The 21,013-nt window shown below is 40.7% G+C and overlaps 1 protein-coding gene across 1 annotated transcript; it reads right to left on the reverse strand.

Annotated features, from left to right (window-relative positions):
* Nucleotides 1-1,327: 1,327 nt before the first annotated feature.
* Nucleotides 1,328-15,169, reverse strand: LOC112431484 (alpha-2,8-sialyltransferase 8F-like). Its single transcript, XM_024800092.2, has 7 exons — nt 14,867-15,169; nt 10,923-10,994; nt 10,466-10,540; nt 4,297-4,438; nt 3,918-4,030; nt 3,744-3,836; nt 1,328-3,664 (listed from the first exon to the last, which is right to left on the reverse strand). Exons 1-7 carry the CDS (start codon nt 14,950-14,952, stop codon nt 3,187-3,189), a joined length of 1,059 nt encoding a protein of 352 aa, XP_024655860.2. The 5' UTR covers nt 14,953-15,169; the 3' UTR covers nt 1,328-3,186.
* Between the last annotated feature and the right edge of the window lie 5,844 nt (nt 15,170-21,013).

Below are 21,013 nucleotides of genomic sequence, written 5' to 3' on the forward strand. Positions count from 1 at the left end.
TTGGTGATTCTCGAGTGATTGTGATTGAGTGTGGATAGTTTGTCTTGCTACAGTCTGTTTTGTATCGCATCTTTCACACTCAGCCTGGGATAGTCTCCAGACCCCACTTGAGCATAAAGTGCTAAGTATTTTTTTAAACAGGTCAAAAGTAGTTGTTGTGTGTTTGTTGATGAACCATAACAGGGAGCATCTATTGTTTTTAGCCTATGATTAACAGGAAACTAACAGCTCTGTGGATTCCAGTTTCTGATGAAAACACTCCAGTGCTTTTTTATTAATAGACACGAGCCTCCAGAATTTAGTCCATCGTCCTCAGCCTCTCCAGCTTTTTATATACAGATGTAAATTGACTGATACTAAAAGGAACGCATAGATATAGATAAAGGACATGAATGATTTTTGTATCTTATTCAAATCAGCCGCAGAGGTAGCTTTCAGGCTGTATAACTTGCATTGATGTCCTCTGTGTGTTTTGTTCCGCAGGGATAAATCGGTATGCACTCTACTCAACAGTGAGGAAAAAAACACCACTTATTCACAAATCGTGAAAGACAAGAGAAAGAAATCAAAGTCAACAGGTACGGCTTCTCTCCTTTGTCTCTGTCATTGTTCCGAATCAGAACAAGATCCCAGCACGTTGATATTTTAGTCAGTATCAAAAGGACACTGATCAATGGCCATGAGTGCCATTCACAGAGAGTTGGGGAATGGCTGCAATCACAGCATTGTAAGATGGTGACAGATGTACCCTTAGGCTCTTTTCACATAAATGGTGTCCATGACTTTCTGCTCAAACCAGCTTTCATGTGTACATCCTCATCATTGAAAGAGTGTCCACTGGCCTGTAGCCATATATAGACTGTGACGTTTTGGCATTTGTGCCGGGGCGCTCGATTCTTGGGGCAGACCGGTTTTTGGCGCAGCATATTTTGGGGTTTTGCGTCAGTATTGAAAAAGCTGAGATGCACTTTCTTTAATTAGTGGAGCAGGAAAAAGAAAACACCAAGAACTGTGTTTAAACCTTTTAAATTGACATAATGATGTTTGTCTTTCCAGAGTTTCCATCAGAGCAGTAGTAGTCCACCAGTCCAACCACTGCAGTCCAGCTGAGGGTCTCGAATCCGTCCACCCAACACCCCAGATAACAATTACTTGTATAACCGATTAGTAGATATCTTCTGTTCTTTACATGGAGTTACAGTCACACAACTTTTGTGAGACAAGAAAATCAATTCAACAGCGAAAAAGATTTTTTATTAAAAAAAAAACCTTTAAAAATGTAAATGCTAAAGACTAAAACAAATATATTTCGAACAAACTGTGCGTGTCTATTTGTACATTTTGATTCAAGGAAATTGAATTTATGAGACTTCAGTTGTTATTCAAACTAAGCATGCCACCATAGTATTATATCTTTCGAATTATGCAGCTGCACACATTCATCTTAGCGTGTTTTTCAGTGTCTGTGGACACAGGGTATAGATTTTCTTTTAAACTTCTATGGCTGATTGCCTGCAGACCAGGACCACCCGAAACAGGAACAGTTTCTTTCCCCTCGCCATCTCCCTTCTTAACAGTTGACCTGTCACACTGCTCCCACTGCCAGACTGCAGCTGCACCTTATGTACATTTTGTAGTATTCATTCCACCTCATTCATTTCTGTATTTTATGTATATAAGTTTAGATTCGTTATTTATAGTTGGTTTACATAGCTTTGTGTATGTGTGTAATGTGTATATATAGACACTTGTGTGTGTGAGATTTACATTGCTGTGCTTGAGAGCCACCATCTACCGGAACCAAATTCCCTGTATGTGTCTGCACATATACTTGGCCAATAAACACGATTCTGATTCTGATAAAGACAATGATGAATCTGTGCCTGTCATAAAAACTGACAACAAATGGATCAGAGCCACATCTGTATGTTTTAAAGAACAATCTAGTGAAAGCTAGCTTGCTGTGACAGTTGACTCTTTAGCTGCATCGTAACAAATGCAATGTACTGCAGGCTCACAGGTAAACAATTCTATCAGTACTTTCAAAGTCTTGAAACTGTAAATCTTATGTGGATTTAGAATTGATAAGTTGACTGTGTTGTGCCCCCTGGTCTGACAGGTGGCTGGGAGGTGTGCAATCCTAGATCCTGCAGCTGTGCATTAAAATAAAGAGGCACAGATCATGAGCTTGTTTACAGTTTCAACTGCAGGATTTATTCTGCAGATTTGCCTCCAAAGAGGGTTTACGTTCCTCCTGAGCATTAGGCGCCATCTAGTGGTATCTTTAAGTAATGCCATAGAACATGTAAAGTGTAGCGGATAACCGTGATTCAGCAAATATAATAAGACATAATAAGCACAAAAAAATATAACGGGGGTGTCCATTTTTTTTTACCTTGTTTGAAGACATGAACTGAACTTAAATCCCCATAAGTTATGAATGCTCTTCTATTCTATTCAATTCAATTTTATTTATATAGCACCAAACCACAACAGTCGCCTCAAGGCGCTTTATATTGTACAGTATATCCTATAATAATACATATGGTGAAAAACCCAACAATCATATGACCCCTTATGAGCAGCACTTTGGCAACAGTGGGAAGGAAAAACTCCCTTTTAACAGGAAGAAACCTCCAGCAGAACCAGGCTCAGGGACGGGCGTCCGTCTGCTGCGATCTCCTGCTTCTTATCCCTTAACTTTTTAACTATTAGTTTAACTCATATTTCTGGCTTAAACACACATTTTTAACCTTTTACAAATGCTTGAAAGTGTTTATGTTTGAAAGTGTCAACAGTCAGTGCTGCAGAGAATTGTCTTTGTTGCAGAACCAAAAGTGACCACTAGCAGAGTAATATAAAGGTTGTAACAGAAGTAGTGGCTTAAAAGCAAATTGTGATTTCTCAATTTCTATCTAAAGTCTCTATTTTCTTGTAGCGTATTGTACCCTCCTAACGAGGAGTGTATCAACTTTATCATGACCATGCACTGCAAATGTTGTTAAAAAGAAACTTTAGCAAAAAAAAAACTTATTTCTAACACATGAAATGGAACAATAATTAAAAGAAAGACTGTTGAAATAATAAGTAGTGTACATCTCTCTAATACGTTTGGATTTGAGTGCAAATGTCTTGGCCTCTCAGTTGGATACTTGAACATATTCTTTTGTTATTGCAAAATTCAAACTAGACCTGATCTGATTTACAGTCTCCAAGGTGAAGCTTGAGCACGCCCTTATTATGCAGCTCCACCAAGTGGGAAAACTCATTTGGCATTGCATGGACTTTCCTATTATAGGGTACATTATCATAGTAGTGGTTAGTCAGGGGAAAGAGTTTATCTGGGTGATTACTAAATGGCCAGAATCCATACAAATGCACCGTTTCACAAAATTCCAGTGCCAGGGTAGTCATATATAATCCAGTGCTAGGTCGATATTCCTTTAACCCCAGAGATTCCCAGAATATGACCAGTCTTTCGAGATACCTAGGGTTTATGAAGATTGGTTGGATAGGGATATCCATGTCCTCAATGGCATACACAGCCCGCTGACACGCTGGGCGAGTACCACCATAGGAGAAGCAAGGAAAGAGAAGCAGGGAGTTGCCATACTGTTGGAGACTGTCTGCAAACGCCCCACGACGTCCCGTCAGTGACCCATACCTGCAAATTAATGCATGACTTAAAGCAACAAGACATAAACTAACAAGTCAGTTCAATGTCGGGTTCATTAATTGCTCACTTATGCATGAAGATGCTTGGGTTTGCTGTCACAAGGTTAGTCTTCCTGCCGACATCATTGTGAAATTCATTTTCCAGAGGAGGAAGGTTGCACCTGAAATAACATGAAATATTACTTTCAGAGAGAAGAGTCCTCATCACGATTTCCATTCCTTACAGTGAACATCTTTCTCACCTAATAACAAAATCAGCTGAATCAATCATTTTTCCACAGCCGCTGTTTGTTAGAATCCCACCGCTCCCAACAATTGAACAAGTGTCCCATCTCTTTTTTGAGAAAGGATTCTCCTGGAAGTGACATCAGCAGATTATAAATAACAAAGAGCAACATTTACAGTGCTTGTAACATACAGTGTGTGAAAGACAACTACTCATTGTATTTAGGAACTGATGTGATTTAATCCTTTAAGGATGATGACAAAACGTAGTCAAGTCATGTTTGAAAATTTGAAGAACAACAGAGGCATGAAACATGCAGCAAATTTTGTCTTCATACTAGTTCATTCATAAACAACAAATTACAAGACCGGTTCCTGTGTTTAGGAATAACATACTTTTATAAAGATTTTGAAAAGCTCCGGGGTCACAGAGATGACACTCCTGTCCTTGTCACAAACAATCTTAGATCCCACTGGAGTGTTTTCCTGAGTGACGATGCCATTGTTGGATCCATTGCAATTGATGCTCAGCTGTAATCTTGATAAATTAAAAACAAATGAAAAACAAATAAAAGAAAGCATAAAAAGTAAAATTAGTTTTGGTGTTAAGATGAAAGATTTGCAAGACAGTAAAAACTTAAGGCGTGGAAAAATCAGAGACAGATAAAGTTCACAACAGTCCATAACAGTGATTTTATGAGAAACCAAACGCAGACAAAAGGAGACAAAACTGAGATTAAGTCAGAGTATTTTTTATTAAGGCATATTTACAAAACTAGGAAAAACAAAAAACTAAACTGAGGAACATTTAAATTAGGTATTTAAATAAATAAACACAAACCCCTGAAGGGCAGGAAGAAACCTTGGTATATCGTTGAAATAAGAAAACACGAGGAGGTAGTCACTGGAGGAAAACTGGAGGAACACAGGAGGAAATGAAGCTGAAAATATTTTTCAACTTATCTTTGCTAACAGCATGACTCAGATATTCTAGGATCTGGATATAATAGTTCCAGCCAATTCAAGAAGTCAAGACAGATTCCTTAAATTTAGGCAGTCCTTCAAAGTAGCAAATGATCCTAATGTCTCTGATCAGGGTACACAAATGATGCCCTCTGGAAAGTGAGAGCTCTCTTAAATGTGACAAGACGGACTCAGTCTGCCGAGACCATGGAAGAATGACTGTCTTCATACATCTGTACCAAATCACAACTTCTGAGTGGTCTGTTCATCTGGACGTAGCGCTTTTAGTGGGAGAAATGCTTCGTCATTCATACAAGTGGCTTCTTCTGTCTCAGCTGACTGCAGGTTGTCCCGTTTTCATTGTTCATTCAGTGGTGCTAGTTTCAGTCATTGTGCAAATGTGCTGTTTATAGATTGGGGAAACCTGCAGTCAGCTGAGACTCAAGGAGTCGCTTGGATGAGTGACGAAACATTTCTTCCAATGAAAACACTACGTGAACAGAATTACTTACCTGGATGACTGAGCATTGCATCAAGACATATTACATATCACTTCTTATCCTTAATGAATGTTGCGTGTTCTCATTTTGCCCTTGCTCAAGCTTCCCAGAAGCTGGTTTTTCCTCCTCTGAGCATTCACGTTCCTGCTCTACTTTCTGGCCCTCCTCTACCTCATCTCTGCTTCCTCTAAAGAGGGCTTGTTCAGATTAAATAGAACAAGAAACCAAAACATTAAAATATGTTAAAAACACGCACAGTAGTTTGGATCTGGAAGCAGAGTTCATACGTCGTCAATTGAAGATTGGGTATCCCACCTGCTGTGAATGTTTTAATGCCGTACAGTTATTATTAACATCGCTTGTTACATCCTGTTTATGACAGTTAAAATAAATAACATTCATATAAGAGATAAAATTGTCTTGTGTAAACTGTATGTGGTATTAAATAGGCCTATACAAGTGTACTTTAATATCGGTCATAAGGGTGTTACTTTAAGAGACATATATTTTATGAGGTGCTCTGAGGAGCTTGGAAAGGAAAGCGTCTGGACTTCTTTAAGTTGCTTGAAGACGTTTCACCTGTCATCCGAGAAACTTCTTTAATTTAAGTTCAAATGGTGGAGAGTCCCAGATTTAAGCCCTATGGTAGTGAACCCCCAAAAGGGACAATAGACCCCCTATTGATTCTCTTTCTAATCACACGAGTCAAGGTGTGAAAACAGGTGTAGTCCACGATTAGCCAAGGTTTCTTAGGGGACACTCCCATGGGGCTTAAATTCTCTATGCCTCACTCAGCCATCTGTCAAAAAATGCATGATCATTGTTAGTGCAATGGTGATGTGGGAACAGGATGTGTGTGTGAACTCAAAAGTCCCAGGATGATAATTGGGTTCATCTGAATATTTGCTTTTCAGTTGGTGAAACATTTTACCACCAGTGTTGGTCAAGTTACTTGAAAAAAGTAATGAGCAACTAATTACTGATTACTTCCCCCAAAAAGTAATCCCGTTACTTTACTGATTACTTATTTTCAAAAGTAATTAATTACTTAGTTACTTAGTTACTTTTTAAAAACACGATTTACAACCTGAAGAGGTGATAAAGCGATAGATCTTTTAGCCCAATTCTACTTTTTCTACATAATCCATCATACAAAATGTAATCAAATGGAAAAGTCTCTTTTTTTTAACTTGTTTTATTAGTTTTAATCTTTTAACTTTATGCATCAAGCAAAAATTTAATTATATGCAACATTCTCTGACTTGAGTAAATTAGTTTAACATTTAAACCTATTTTCTACACATTCCAGCACATAAAATAAAATATTTTTTGTGTTTACACTCAGTCTTTCAAATAGATGCAAGTAAAACACAGCAGAAAATAAATAAAGTCAAAGACTCAGCGGTGCTGTTGCTCTATTTTCACCTGTAAAGCAGGACTACGGTAGGCGGAGGTTTACCCTGGTGCAGGTGTGCCGCGGTCAGTTGAAGAATCCGCGAGTTTCTCTGTGAATTTCCCATCACGTCGTTGCGCACTCGGTGCTTGCTTGGAGGTTTAGGGGTTTTTTCCGCTGTAAAAAGAAGTTTTCTTCCCACGCACAATGGACGCTAATGTTTTTGTCACTTTTTATGGAATCAAAGTCAAAGTAAGGTCAGTACTTCCACGCTTTAAACGCTGCACACTCATACTCTCCATTGTTGATCTGCACACAGCTGTTGTCACTAACGGCGCACTCGCTTACGTCACTGTCGTGAGGAATTCTCGCAAAAAATCACGGTTTTAGTAACGCAGTAACGCAGCGTTCCTATGGGAAAGTAACGGTAATCTAATTACCGTTTTTGCAATAGTAATCCCTTACTTTACTCGTTACTTGAAAAAAGTAATCAGATTACAGTAACGCGTTACAAGTAACGCGTTACTGCCCATCTCTGTTTACCACTCATCCAAGTGACTTCTTCATTCTCAGCTGACTGCAGGTTTCCTCAAACTTAAACAGTACCTTTGCATAAATATCAAAACACTTTAATGATTGTTATGATCCAATAGACCAACGGCATTCATTCACACGGAGCTCTGGAATGGCTGAAATCAGACCATTATAAAAGTCTCAAAGAGTTACCCTTAGATCCAGCTGGAATTCATTTTTATCCTTAAGGCTATTATGTCAAAATTAACATCACACATTTGTTTTATCCTTTACCACACACAGTTACAGTATGTATTGTAGACTAGTAAGAAGTGTTGGAAGTAGTCTATAACACTGACAACAACAGGCACAGACAGAAGCTCCTTCTGTGAGGAATTTGAGGGGGATGGTCTGCCTGGACTGCTGATGGCACCAGAAGGTACAAAACTTCAAGACTGACTCTGTTAGAAGAAAGAGGCCCATAAAGAAGCTCTCTTCCCCACTTTCCTTTTCCTTCCCCCCTCCCTATCTCTGTATGCAGGCCTGACCAGAGTGCAAGAGGTGGTTGCTATGGTAATGGGATTTTTTTTCCTGAAAAAGGCTCATGTCTATATAAGGAGACGTATAGAGAGAGGTACAAGAATGACGATGACGATTATGTTGTCCTCACTAAGCGACACGACCGCCTTCCTCTCCTCCATGGATGCTGGAACATTTGCATTGCTGAGGAGGCCAAAACCATCATTCGCAGTTGCGTCCACATCCACAGTGTTGGTTCAGGTTTCTGAATCTGTGGCTGCGATCAGCTCCACTAGTGGAATTTGTCTCTACATCACAGCAAAGTTCAACATTTTTGCAAGAGAATTTTCTCTACTTGATTTAGTTGCCTCAGACAATTTTTTCCACCCACTTGTACACATCCTGAGTGTGAGTCTGCTAAATAAGTAAACCAAACCTTTATTTCTTTCTGGCTGGTCTTAGACTTTTAATTGTGGGCTGGTCAAAGGTCCCCTTTTCACGTGTCTTCTTAACTAAAACTAGTTTAAGCATATTGACGGGAAAATTTGTTTAGGCAAGGCAAGGCAAGGCAAGGCAAATTTATTTGTATAGCACAATTCAACAACAAGGTGATTCAAAGTGCTTTACAGAGACATTAGAAACAAAAACAAATAAAAAGCATGATTTAAAATTGATTAAAACAAGCAAACAAACTAACTAAACACACACATTTCACACCTGTTCGCGCGATCTGAACCCTTATCGTAAGGGGAGCTACCAGTCCTTCTGTGGACGAGCTACTTTCTATTTTAAATTCCCTGAATTTAAAATACTCTCTAGACCCAGTCTAGACCCAGCTGGGGAGCTACCCAGAGCTCTAAACCCACTTAACAAACAAACAAACAAACAAAAAAGTATATAAAATCAGAGCAGTAGATAAAATCAGTAGTTAATGTAAGTTTTGAAATTTAAGCTTAACAAACAAACAAAACAGTATATAAAATCAAAACAGATAAAATCAGAAATAGATAAGATCAGTAGTTAGTGTAAGTTTTGAAATTTAAGCTTAAAAGTGTGGATTTGGTGCTTTATTCAAATGCAGCTGAGAATAGGTGAGTCTTCAACCTGGATTTAAATAAACTGAGTGTTTCAGCTGATCTGAGGCTTTCTGGGAGTTTGTTCCAGATATAAGGAGCATAAAAGCTGAATGCAGCTTCTCCGTGTCTGGTTCTGACTCTGGGAACTGATAAAAGACCGGATCCAGATGACCTGAGGGATCTGGAAGGTTCATACTGGGTCAGGAGGTCATTGATGTATTTTGGTTCTAAACCATTCAGAGCTTTATAGGCCAGCATCAGAACTTTAAAGTCTATCCTCTGACGGACAGGCAGCCAGTGTAAAGACCTCAGAGCTGGACTGATGTGGTCCACTTTTTTGGTCTTAGTGAGGACTCGAGCAGCAGAGTTCTGAATGAGCTGTAGTTGTCTGACTGATTTTTTAGGTAGACCTGTAAAGATGCTGTTACAGTAATCAAGCCTACTAAAAATGAATGCATGGACTAGTTTTTCCAGGTCCTGTTGAGACATCAGATCTTTTATCCTTGAAATATTCTTGAGGTGATAGTAAGCTGACTTTGTTATTGTCTTAATGTGTTTTTCTAAGTTTAGGTCTGCATCCATCACTACACCCAAATTTCTCGCCTGGTTTGTGGTTTTTAGATGTATAGATTGAAGTTCTCTGGTGACCTGTAATCGTTTTTCTTTGGCGCCAAAGACTATTACTTCAGTTTTGTCTTTGTTTAGCTGGAGAAAATTGTGGCACAACCAGTCATTAATTTCCTCAATGCATTTACCAAGAGCCTGTACAGGGCCTCGGTCTCCTGGTGACATTGTGATATATATTTGTGTGTCATCTGCATAGCTATGATAGTTTATTTTGTTGTTCTTTATAATCTGTGCCAGTGGGAACATGTAAATGTTAAACAGAAGGGGTCCCAAGATGGAACCTTGGGGAACTCCACATGTGATACTTGTCTGCTCAGATGTGAAGTTACCTATTGATACAAAGTATTTCCTGTTTTCTAAGTATGTTTTGAACCAGTTTAGTACAGTTCCTGAAAGACCTGCCCAGTTCTCCAGTCGTTTGAGTAATATGTTGTGGTCAACTGTATCAAATGCTGCACTGAGATCCAGTAAAACTAGGACTGACATTTTTCCACTGTCTGTGTTCAGACATATGTCATTAAACACTTTTGTCAGAGCGGTTTCAGTGCTGTGGTTCTGTCTAAAACCTGACTGGAAGGCATCGTAGCAGTTATTCTGTTTTAAGAAGTAATTGAGCTGTTGAGAAACTGCTTTTTCAATGATCTTACTTAAAAATGGGAGATTTGAGATCGGCCTGTAGTTTTTCATTTGTGTCTTGTCAAGATTGTCCTTTTTCAGTATAGGTTTGATTAGCCGGTTCGTTTAGCAAATGGCTCTTAGCCTTGACTGAAGAGCTTGTTTAAAGACCTTTAGGAGTAATCCTGCCTCATCTGCATTTGAGGATAAATAGCAGCTGTTTCCTGTAGTCTGCCATCTTCCATGCTCGTACTCACATACTGGCTTCAGGCATTTTTTATTTATTTATTATTAACCAGAAATTCACATAAAAATAAAACTCAACCATCAATCAATAATATCAGGATGTTAGGTCTTACCTGAATCTGTGGTAATTCTCCTCATGCTTTTTCCACGTTGGATTGTAGAGCTTTTTCACTTCATCAATGACTTCCCTGTAATGCACAAGCATTCCAGTACATTTAGTAACCTTCCTGCACTGGGTGTCTGTGAAGGTTCTCAGTCATCCAGGTCATCATAGTCTAAGGAGCTTGAAAAGAAAAGCGTCTGGACTTTTAAAATTTTCTTTAAGACGTTTCACCTCTCACCCGAGAAGCTTCTTCAGTTCAAAGAGCAAATGGTGGATGTGGTGGCAGTGTCCCCCAAGGGGGGTCATGTTGACCATGTTGACGTCTTCAAGAAAAATAAAGAAGTTCTGACACTTTTCTTTCCAAGCTCCTTAGACCTACTCCTTCCTGCAGGGGGCTTACATGACTTAATCTTGACATAAAAATTGTAATTTCTTAATGAACAAGTCATGGCAATGTTTGCTCTTACTTGCAGCCTTTACAAAGTTCAGAGGGCTTTGGGGCACTTCTTTGAGGATTTGGTCGGTGAAGCTCGGCAAAACTGTGAGAGACAAATAAGAGATAAAATTATGACTCTTTCTTGAACCCTTCTTTGGTCTTGTTTTTTTTTTTCTGTTGTTCTTGTTTTGTTTACATCTCACGGGAGGTAATTTGTGATTTTAACTCATTTATTAAATTTGATCCCTGTTCTTAAGTATGTTAAATATTTAAGATATTATTAGAGGGGTCTATGAGTTGTTGGAAATTTAAAGATTACAAGTAATGCCGTAATTCACTTGAGAGATGTTTGTATCAGATATTGTATCTATACACAATGAGGTTTTTGTTTGTTTGTTTGTTTGTTTTGTTTTTTAATAGTCTTAAATGTCAACTCAAATATACCAACTGTGTTATTGGCAGCTGCTGTGCTATAAAGCACAGACAGTTTGGTGCAGGCTAAACAGAATAGAATAGAATAGAATAGAATAGAATAGAATAGAATAATCCTTTAATTGTCCCCACAAGGGGAAATTTGGTTAGTCTGCAGTATTGTATTGAAGTTTACAGCATTGCTGTTGTTGTTGAACAGTTGCAGAACAGCTTTCGTGTTTACAGTCATAGTTCAGTCACATCAGTGGTGCCAGAGATCAGTTTCAATTTAAGATGATGAGGGTGTTTAAAAATCAGTGAGTCAGTGTAAAAGTCAGAGCTCAAATGTGACATGATATTTGGTTACAAGCTAGAGTGTGATATTAACCATCGCTAGATACCAATAGAATTCCCTAAATGCTGTCACTGCAAACAAAAGGAATTGAAGTTTTAAGTATAGTTTTAATGATAAAAGAATTAACCTTATTGGAACTTGAAGAAGCGGTCCAGAGTACGTTATTTACTAATATTAAGATATTTAGAATCCCCATTTAGCATTCCTATATGGCTATATATAATCAATATCAACAGTGACAGTAAGAAACACGTATAGTATATCTGCATATAGTAAACGGAATATGTTTCTGGTAACATTTGTGTGTAAACGTGTGCGATTGTGCCTGTAAGGACACATAAATACAGGGTAACAAAACACAGTTTGCATCCAATCAGATGTGCAAGAGCAGTAAGTGCAATACGAGCAGATTATATAAGGATAAGGATAGTATAAAAGGAGGGAATAGCTATGAACAGATTATGTACAAGTAAGTTAAGTATACACAAATAAGTATTCAGATATTTATATTGCTATGCAGAGACCAAATATACAGATGTGATGTTGTATACAAATGTATAGATGATCTATACTGTTATACAGATGGGATACACAGATACAGTGGGGCAAAAAAGTATTTAGTCAGCCACCGATTGTGCAAGTTCCCCCACTTAAAATGATGACGGAGGTCAGTAATTTGCACCAGAGGTACACTTCAACTGTGAGAGACAGAATGTGAAAAAAAAAAAATCCATGAATCCACATGGTAGGATTTGTAAAGAATTTATTCGTAAATCAGGGTGGAAAATAAGTATTTGGTCAATAACAAAAATACAACTCAATACTTTGTAACATAACCTTTGTTGGCAATAACAGAGGTCAAACGTTTACTATAGGTCTTTACCAGGTTTGCACACACAGTAGCTGGTATTTTGGCCCATTCCTCCATGCAGATCTTCTCGAGAGCAGTGATGTTTTGGGGCTGTCGCCGAGCAACACGGACTTTCAACTCCCGCCACAGATTTTCTATGGGGTTGAGGTCTGGAGACTGGCTAGGCCACTCCAGGACTTTCAAATGCTTCTTACGGAGCCACTCCTTTGTTGCCCGGGCGGTGTGTTTTGGATCATTGTCATGTTGGAAGACCCAGCCTCGTTTCATCTTCAAAGTTCTCACTGATGGAAGGAAGTTTTGGCTCAAAATCTCACGATACATGGCCCCATTCATTCTGTCCTTAACACGGATCAGTCGTCCTGTCCCCTTGGCAGAAAAACAGCCCCATAGCATGATGTTTCCACCCCCATGCTTCACAGTAGGTATGGTGTTCTTGGGATGCAACTCAGTATTCTTCTTCCTCCAAACACGACGAGTTGAGTTTATACCAAAAAGTTCTACTTTGGTTTCATCTGACCACATGACATTCTCCCAATCCTCTGCTGTATCATCCATGTGCTCTCTGGCAAACTTCAGACGGGCCTGGACATGCACTGGCTTCAGCAGCGGAACACGTCTGGCACTGCGGGATTTGATTCCCTGCCGTTGTAGTGTGTTACTGATGGTGACCTTTGTTACTTTGGTCCCAGCTCTCTGCAGGTCATTCACCAGGTCCCCCCGTGTGGTTCTGGGATCTTTGCTCACCGTTCTCATGATCATTTTGACCCCACGGGATGAGATCTTGCGTGGAGCCCCAGATCCAGGGAGATTATCAGTGGTCTTGTATGTCTTCCATTTTCTGATGATTGCTCCCACAGTTGATTTTTTCACACCAAGCTGCTTGTCTATTGTAGATTCACTCTTCCCAGTCTGGTGCAGGTCTACAATACTTTTCCTGGTGTCCTTCGAAAGCTCTTTGGTCTTGGCCATGGCGGAGTTTGGAGTCTGACTGTTTGAGGCTGTGGACAGGTGTCTTTTATACGGATGATGAGTTCAAACAGGTGCCATTCATACAGGTAACGAGTGGGGGACAGAAAAGCCTCTTACAGAAGACGTTACAGGTCTGTGAGAGCCAGAGATTTTCCTTGTTTGAGGTGACCAAATACTTATTTTCCACCCTAATTTACGAATAAATTCTTTACAAATCCTACCATGTGAATTCATGGATTTTTTTTTTCACATTCTGTCTCTCACAGTTGAAGTGTACCTCTGGTGCAAATTACTGACCTCTGTCATCATTTTAAGTGGGGGAATTTGCACAATCGGTGGCTGACTAAATACTTTTTTGCCCCACTGTATACAGATGTACTGTGAACCAACATGTAGAAAGTACCATACAAAGATATGTGGTGTGCTGGGAGTGCTAAATGGAATCTCCCATCATCCCCCTGGGACATTGTGTTTACTCTGTTATGGTTTTGTAGCTGTTATAGGTCGTTTCTACCAATAGTGCAGTGTTGATTTGATTTACAGTTGTTGCGGTGGTAAAAAAGATTTGTTACACAATAAGTGAAGGCATGTGCAGGGTTACTGACCCCATTGGAAGCGCAGTGTTGGTTGTTTTGTTTTTTTATGTGCTGAATGAAAGAAGGTCCTCTATATCTCGCTTGAGCTACAGCAACATCTGAAGGTTCAGTACCTCTTTGTAGATTCCCCACTTTGTGGTTTCTCAGCTCTTTACAACACCATACTATATATGAGTTTGTATTTCACTTTACATTTTACGTCTGCCTTTCTTTCAAAATGAATTCTAACTAAAAAAAAAAGTATTGTCAAAAGAAATTAAGTGCAGCCAAGTTAATTAGAAATATACTTTTGTGCAATACTACGTAATATACAAGTTATTCATGTCCAGTTATTTACAAATCAGTACCAATAATGTTGTGTAGTCAGAGTAAACCGGTCATGTGACTCTAACTTTATTTTCACTGCACAACAAAACTCGTATCAAAAGAACAATGCAAACAAAACAAACATACCAAATACTATGTTATTTCCTTAGAAGGAAATACAGAGTGAGAGCTGAGGTTTGTGGTTACGTGTGAAAGAATGAATGACAAAGACATGAAGACATGTACTTCAGCTTTTACCAGAGTATTTTTTAACAAACATGAAATGTGTATTTCTACTTAAATTAAGCATGTTTGTATTTCTGCAACCTCAGGCTTATATTAGCATTTTACACAGCTTCCCAACTGTTGGGAAGCGTTTATCACAGTGCCATAAGCTACTTTTGATCAGAATACTTTGTTTCATGACCTCTTGCTTTTATCTGTAAAATACAAAAGTACTCACTCACCTGTCCTCAAACGCGTACCAGGTAAGAGTGGTCAGCAGACTCCCCAAACAGAGAAAATTGATCACAATCGAGAGGTTTTTCCTCATGTCGCTCTAGTGCTTCACCTTTCTTAACACTTCGCTTTAACTCAGCTTTTTTTATGTACTTTTACCTCATATGTTGATACGGTTATCTGCCCGGTATTAAATCCGGTTCTTTTATATTCTTTACGGCCAAAAAGACAAAAGTGCTCAAAGTGGTAAAACTCAAAAAATGATCTTTAATTTTACATATTCCGGAATATGGAGACCCAGCAGACACACAGACACGTCAGCCAAAATCTGAAGCACAAACAGGAAGCCTAGTTATATTTATATACTCCCTCTAGTCGTCACACCAGGTGAGGTGGTGAGTGACAGGAGAATGGTGGCTAAGCTGTCATCCCTGTTGGACAACATTTCCCACCCCATGCATGAGGCTCTGACAGCACTGAGCAGCTCCTTCAATGGGAGACTGCGGCACATTGCACTAGAGATTTGCATACTTTGATGAGCATACTTTTTTTACCGTGTTGTGCAAAGCAATGACCAGTAGAACAATGCACATTTGTCCTCTAGTATAATGAGGAGGGAGAATCAATGTTCAGGAAGATCCGGGGTTAGAAGATAAAGAAAATATTGTCAATATTTAGAGCACATGCTACCCTTTCTCTGAAAAATCACATCAGCCACCTGCAGAAGTGGAAGAAGGCTATAAAGTGAAGAAAAGTGATGAAGAATCTGAACTATGTTCAAGTAGGTTCTCAGGCATCCAGGACATGGTAGTCTGAGGAGCTTGGAAAGAAAGTGACTGGGCTTCTTGAAGTTTCTTGAATTTTCAGAATGTGAAACTGAAATAGAAGATGTGTCAGAGGACTACACATCTTCCATTTCAATTATGATGAATGAACTGGACATGTGTGTACTTAATAAACTGGCAAATTACAGCAGGATTTTCCTATTGCAGAAGTTGGAACAGTTTGTTGCCAGGATGGGACGGGTCCTTCAGTATCTGCGCTGCTCTAGTCCGGCATCTCCTGGTGTAGGTGTCCTGAAGCGGGGGGAGAGCAATCCTGCAGCAGCGTTCTGCTGTACGGATCACTCTCTGGAGAGCTTTTGGGTCCTTCACACAGCTGTTCCCAAACCACGATGTCATGTTCTGTGTGAGGATGCTCTCCACAGCGCCTGTATAGAAAATCCTGAGGATCTTTGGAGAGACCCTGAACTTCCTCAGTTGTCGTAGGTGATAAAGGCGCTGCCTAGCCTTTTTGGTCTGGACCTGAATGTGGGCAGCCCATGTCAGGTCTGAGGAGATGTGGACACCAAGATACTTGAAGGACTGCACCCTCTCCACTGGAGCTCCATTGATGATGATGGGCTTGTAGTCTCTGTGCTGACCCCTTCTGAAGTCCACCACCAGCTCTTTGGTCTTGCTGACGTTCAGCTGGAGGTGGTTGTCCTGGCACCATGATGCCAAATTCTTCACTTCATCCACGTAGGCCGCCTCATCGTTGTTGGAGATGGCACCCAACACCACTGTGTCGTCAGCAAACTTCACAATGGTGTTGGAGCCGTGGGTGGCCACACAGTCTGAAGTGTAGAGGAAGTAGAGCAGTGGCGAGAGGACACATCCCTGAGGTGCTCCTGTGTTGATGGTGATGCTGTTGGAGAAGCACCTGCCCACCCTCACCGCCTGAGTTCTGCCAGTGAGGAAGTCCAACACCCATGCACACAGACGGCTGTTAAGTCCCAGATCCCTCAGCTTTGTGAACAGTCTGCAGGGCACTATTGTGTTAAAAGCTGAACTGTAATCAACAAACAGCATTCGCACATAGTTACCCTGTTTCTTGTCCACGTGGCTGAGAGTGGTGTGTAGGACGTGGGCGATGGCATCCTCTGTGGATCTGTTGGATCTGTAGGCGAACTGCAGCGGATCTGTGGTGTCTGGGATGGAGGAGGAGATGATGTTCTTCAGCAGCCTCTCAAACACCTTCGTTACTACCGAGGTCAGTGCAACTGGCCGGTAATCGTTCAGGGATGAGGGTTTGCTGTTCTTGGGCACAGGGATGATGGTGGATCTTTTGAAGCATGCGGGGACCACAGACTTCACCAGGGACTCGTTGAAGATGTAAGTGAACACACCTGCTAGCTGGTCAGCACAGCAGCGCAGCAGACGGCCGGTGATGACCCGTCTGGCCCCGCCGCTTTCCTTGTGTTCACTCTCCTCAATGCCGCTCGGACGTCATGCTCTGCGATGCTGGTCACCGGTCTCTCGCTGATGACGTCACTGTCCTCGGTAGTCAGGCGGTAGATAGCATTAGCCGCCTGGCTAACCTCGAAACGGGCGTAGAACTGATTCAGCTCGTTGGTGAATGATCCGACCAGAGTCGGCGTTGATCGGCGCAGTGTCCCTGGCTTTGTAGTCCGTAATGGTGCGTAGTTTATTTGGGTTCCTTTAATCAAAAACATCTCCAGAAGTGAATTCGTGTGTGGTTCTGTAAAATAACAGAAATTACAATTAGCAAACAATTAAAGTAAACCAAACTGGTCTAAATAATACAGAAAGGGTTGAACAGAAAATCTAATTCGAAAATGACTAAACACCACCCCCTGGTGGACACAAATGGGCTGCTGCACAGGGATAGACTCCATCTTTACTTTGGGCAGCTCAGTTCACAAGGGTGGCGCCATTTTGGTCAATCAGGGTGAATATACAGTGTCTCGTGGCTACACAAACCGCTGGAAAACTCTATAAAAGTATCACACAATGTACATACCAATTATATGATAAGTTACAACCATAGAGCAAACAAATACAAGGCACTTACTTATTATTCACGCACACGCACGACACATGTTCAGTACAACAGCCCAGCTCCACCAGCGCAATCACGGTGAACCAGCACAAACACAAACAAAGGATGGGAGGAATGTACCATCTTAGCAGTGGTTAGAGGGGGTCCGTGGAACAGTCCATATACACAAATCACAGGGGTTTTATACAATGAAGACAAAGAATCAAGCAAGAAAGAGGAGTCAGCTGAGACAGAGGAATATTTGCAGTAATGTGAGGAAACATTGATCTGGTCTTTTGTCCTTCCCAGTGACAGACGATGCATGACTCTCTCATGTGCCTCAGAGAAAGACAATCTACCACAGTCCAAGCACATACACCAGGTCCCATACTCCTTCAGTTGCTTTTCTACTCGAGTACTGAAAGCATTATACACCATGTATTCTGCTTGTTTTATGCTTTTTAACGTTCACATACCAATAGAAACATCAGAGACCAAGTTGGGGTTCAGTAACTTGCCCAAGGACACCTTGGTAAGAACTCCAGACTAGAGCACACAGAGATTGAACCAACAACCATCCTATTAGCAGATGACCTGCTCTACAGCCAACTGTAGAGCAAACAAGGAGGGTCAACAAGAGAGGGGAAAAAATGGATTGAATGCAGCTGTAGGCATATGTGGGTGTGTTGATTCTTACTGCCGTACATCCAGTAAAGTCGCTACGGACAGTTTATGACATCCTGAGACTGGTAGAGAAGACTTAAAGGTGACACAAGATTAATCATAGAAGCACAAAAAGGATATAATTTCTTGATAAAGACACAATAGATGATCATCGTTCATGACACAAATGTGCTCCCATTTGAGGTGTATGGAACAAGTGGGTGTTTCTCCTGCTGTTGATGTAAGATCCTGGTACTGATGTGACTGTGTATGAGCACCAAGTCCCCTTCAGAGGACTCTGTCCATTCCAACAGAACATCCCAAGTAAACAGGGGGACTATGAGATAAAAACATGGGCAGTACACTGCAAAAACAGCTATACTTGAAACAAGCCAAATATTCTTAAATCTGACAAAATTTTCTTGGTTTGAGGAAAAAAATCTGCCAATGGGGTAAGCAAACGTTGCTTGACTAGAATTCTTCAAACTAGCAACTTAATCTAAATGTCTTTTAACTAGACCAAATTGACGAAAATGTATGCTCAATTGAAGAAAGTGTGACTTATTATAAGGAAAGACACTTTGATATTTAGAAAATCTGTACCTAAAATGAGTATTATGCTTTCTTGAACAAGCTGTTTTCAAGAATTATTTGCTTACTTTAAGATTCTACACCTTAATTGAGATTTTTCACATAAAAAAAAATACTATAGGACAAATTTTCTTAAAACTGAATTGTTTCTTTCTTGATTGAGCTAAGTATAAGAATTATGTCTCGACTCTGAGAACAATAATCAGCAAAAATTCCTGAGAATAAGACACCATTTCTTCAAAAAACTGACCGACTACTGAAAATAAGGGAATTCATCTTAAATTAAGACAGCAAAAGCACTCTTAGTTTTTGTGCTTTTATTGACACAGCAATAGGAGAATCATGTCTAAAATTACCTACATTTCAGCAGGGTACTGTGTAACATGGCCAATATAAGAAGTGCATATTCCAGATACTTTTAACATGAATAATAACAGTATAACATACTCATGGCTGGTATCAAAAATAAATTTTGCTGAAGCTTAAAACAATCACTATTTCAAATCCTATATTACGTAACTTTTTAGAAGAACAAGTTTAAAAACCACGCAAACAAACATGTGTTTTACATTTGTACAACTTTTCTAGAGAAAAAAAACAACCTCACTGACTAACACTGAGTCTGATAAACAAGGCAGATGGAGTCTGTCATCTGAGAGACTCACTCAATGAATGACTTCCACTCACCAAGCGCCTTCCTGTAAGAGGGGGTTGAATCTCGGTCATGGATGAAGTCCTTGAGTATTTCAGTTTGCAAGACAGACAGAAGCGTGGAAATGCACTTTGGATATGTGAGGTGGAGGGCATAGTAATATGCCATCAGATAGAGCAATCCCTCATTAAGATCCTTCCGGTCAAACGTGCTCACCGGTGTGGTTCCAACAGCTATCATGCAGTTGCCTTCAGAGACAAGCAGAACTGGACAAGCCAGGGGTCGCTGACGCAGGTAGCCTTCAGGGTCTTCTGAAGTCTGGCTCCCGGGAATGACATTGTGAGCGCCCCCCTCATCCGCACGTTCCTGACGATGGAATCCTTGAGGACCAGCGTGGAGAGAGGAGGTGCCACCGGGGGCTGCTGGCCATCTGAGACGCCCGCGCCGCGGCACCGGGGGCGTTCAGATGGAGATGCGCCAGCCGGAACACGTGAGTGACCCCCAGGTAGCCGCGCTGTGGGTCCTCTTCTCCGAGGAGCCGGGGTAAAGCACAGCTCTCCGCGGTGAGTTTGCACCCGCCGCGGCTCAGGGGGCATAGTGATGGAGATGGCGCAGACCTCAGCAACACAGTGGGATGGCGAGGGCTAGTGGCCAGAGGAGGAAAGTCCATAGGATCCAGGACATTGAATTTATTCTCCAGTACTACCGCGCCGGAGGGGTGAGGGTGTGAGAGACGGATCCTCCTGGCCCCTGCAGCCACCGTGCGTCTCAACCACGGTCCATGGCGCTGGTTGGAGTGGAGCTGACCAGAGTCTTGGGTCTGGCCCCTAGCTGAAACCAGGAGTTCTGGTTTCAAACGTGGATATCCTTTGTTCCAGCTCGATTACTTTTTGGCTCAGGTTGATGCAGCTTTCACAACTGGATGTTGAGGTAAGTGGTGCCATTCCGAAATCTCGTACCGGCGACAGCGTCAAAAACAAAAACAAACAGCGTCAAAAACAAAAACAGAAACTGCTACTTTAGCTTACGTTAGCTAGTTGCGGCAGTTGCTAGCATGCAACTATCCTTCACAACACTTTGCAGGTCCTTTACTGTTGGTGGGATCCCTGATGGAAGAAACAACTTCTCCATTTGGTCATCAGTGATTACATGGAGCTCCATCTCGTTCAACCTAGAATAAAATGTAAATCGGCAGAGTTAAGTTAGATTAAGTAGGGCCAACTTAGTCATTTTCTGCTGCTTCAATTTCAAAACTAGTAGTTTAATTCAATACAATCATCCATCAAAACCTATTCAAAATGCATAGTCTACATACTGATCAGCTGAATTTAAGTTGAGGGATCTTCCAACAACTAAAAAGAACACAACATTAATAACAATCTCCAAAGTAAAAAATTTACACACACAAATTGTTAAAGACAAATTTGAA

Source organism: Maylandia zebra, unplaced genomic scaffold (assembly GCF_041146795.1).
Source record: "Maylandia zebra isolate NMK-2024a unplaced genomic scaffold, Mzebra_GT3a scaffold02, whole genome shotgun sequence".
In the NCBI taxonomy this organism is placed as follows: domain Eukaryota; kingdom Metazoa; phylum Chordata; class Actinopteri; order Cichliformes; family Cichlidae; genus Maylandia; species Maylandia zebra.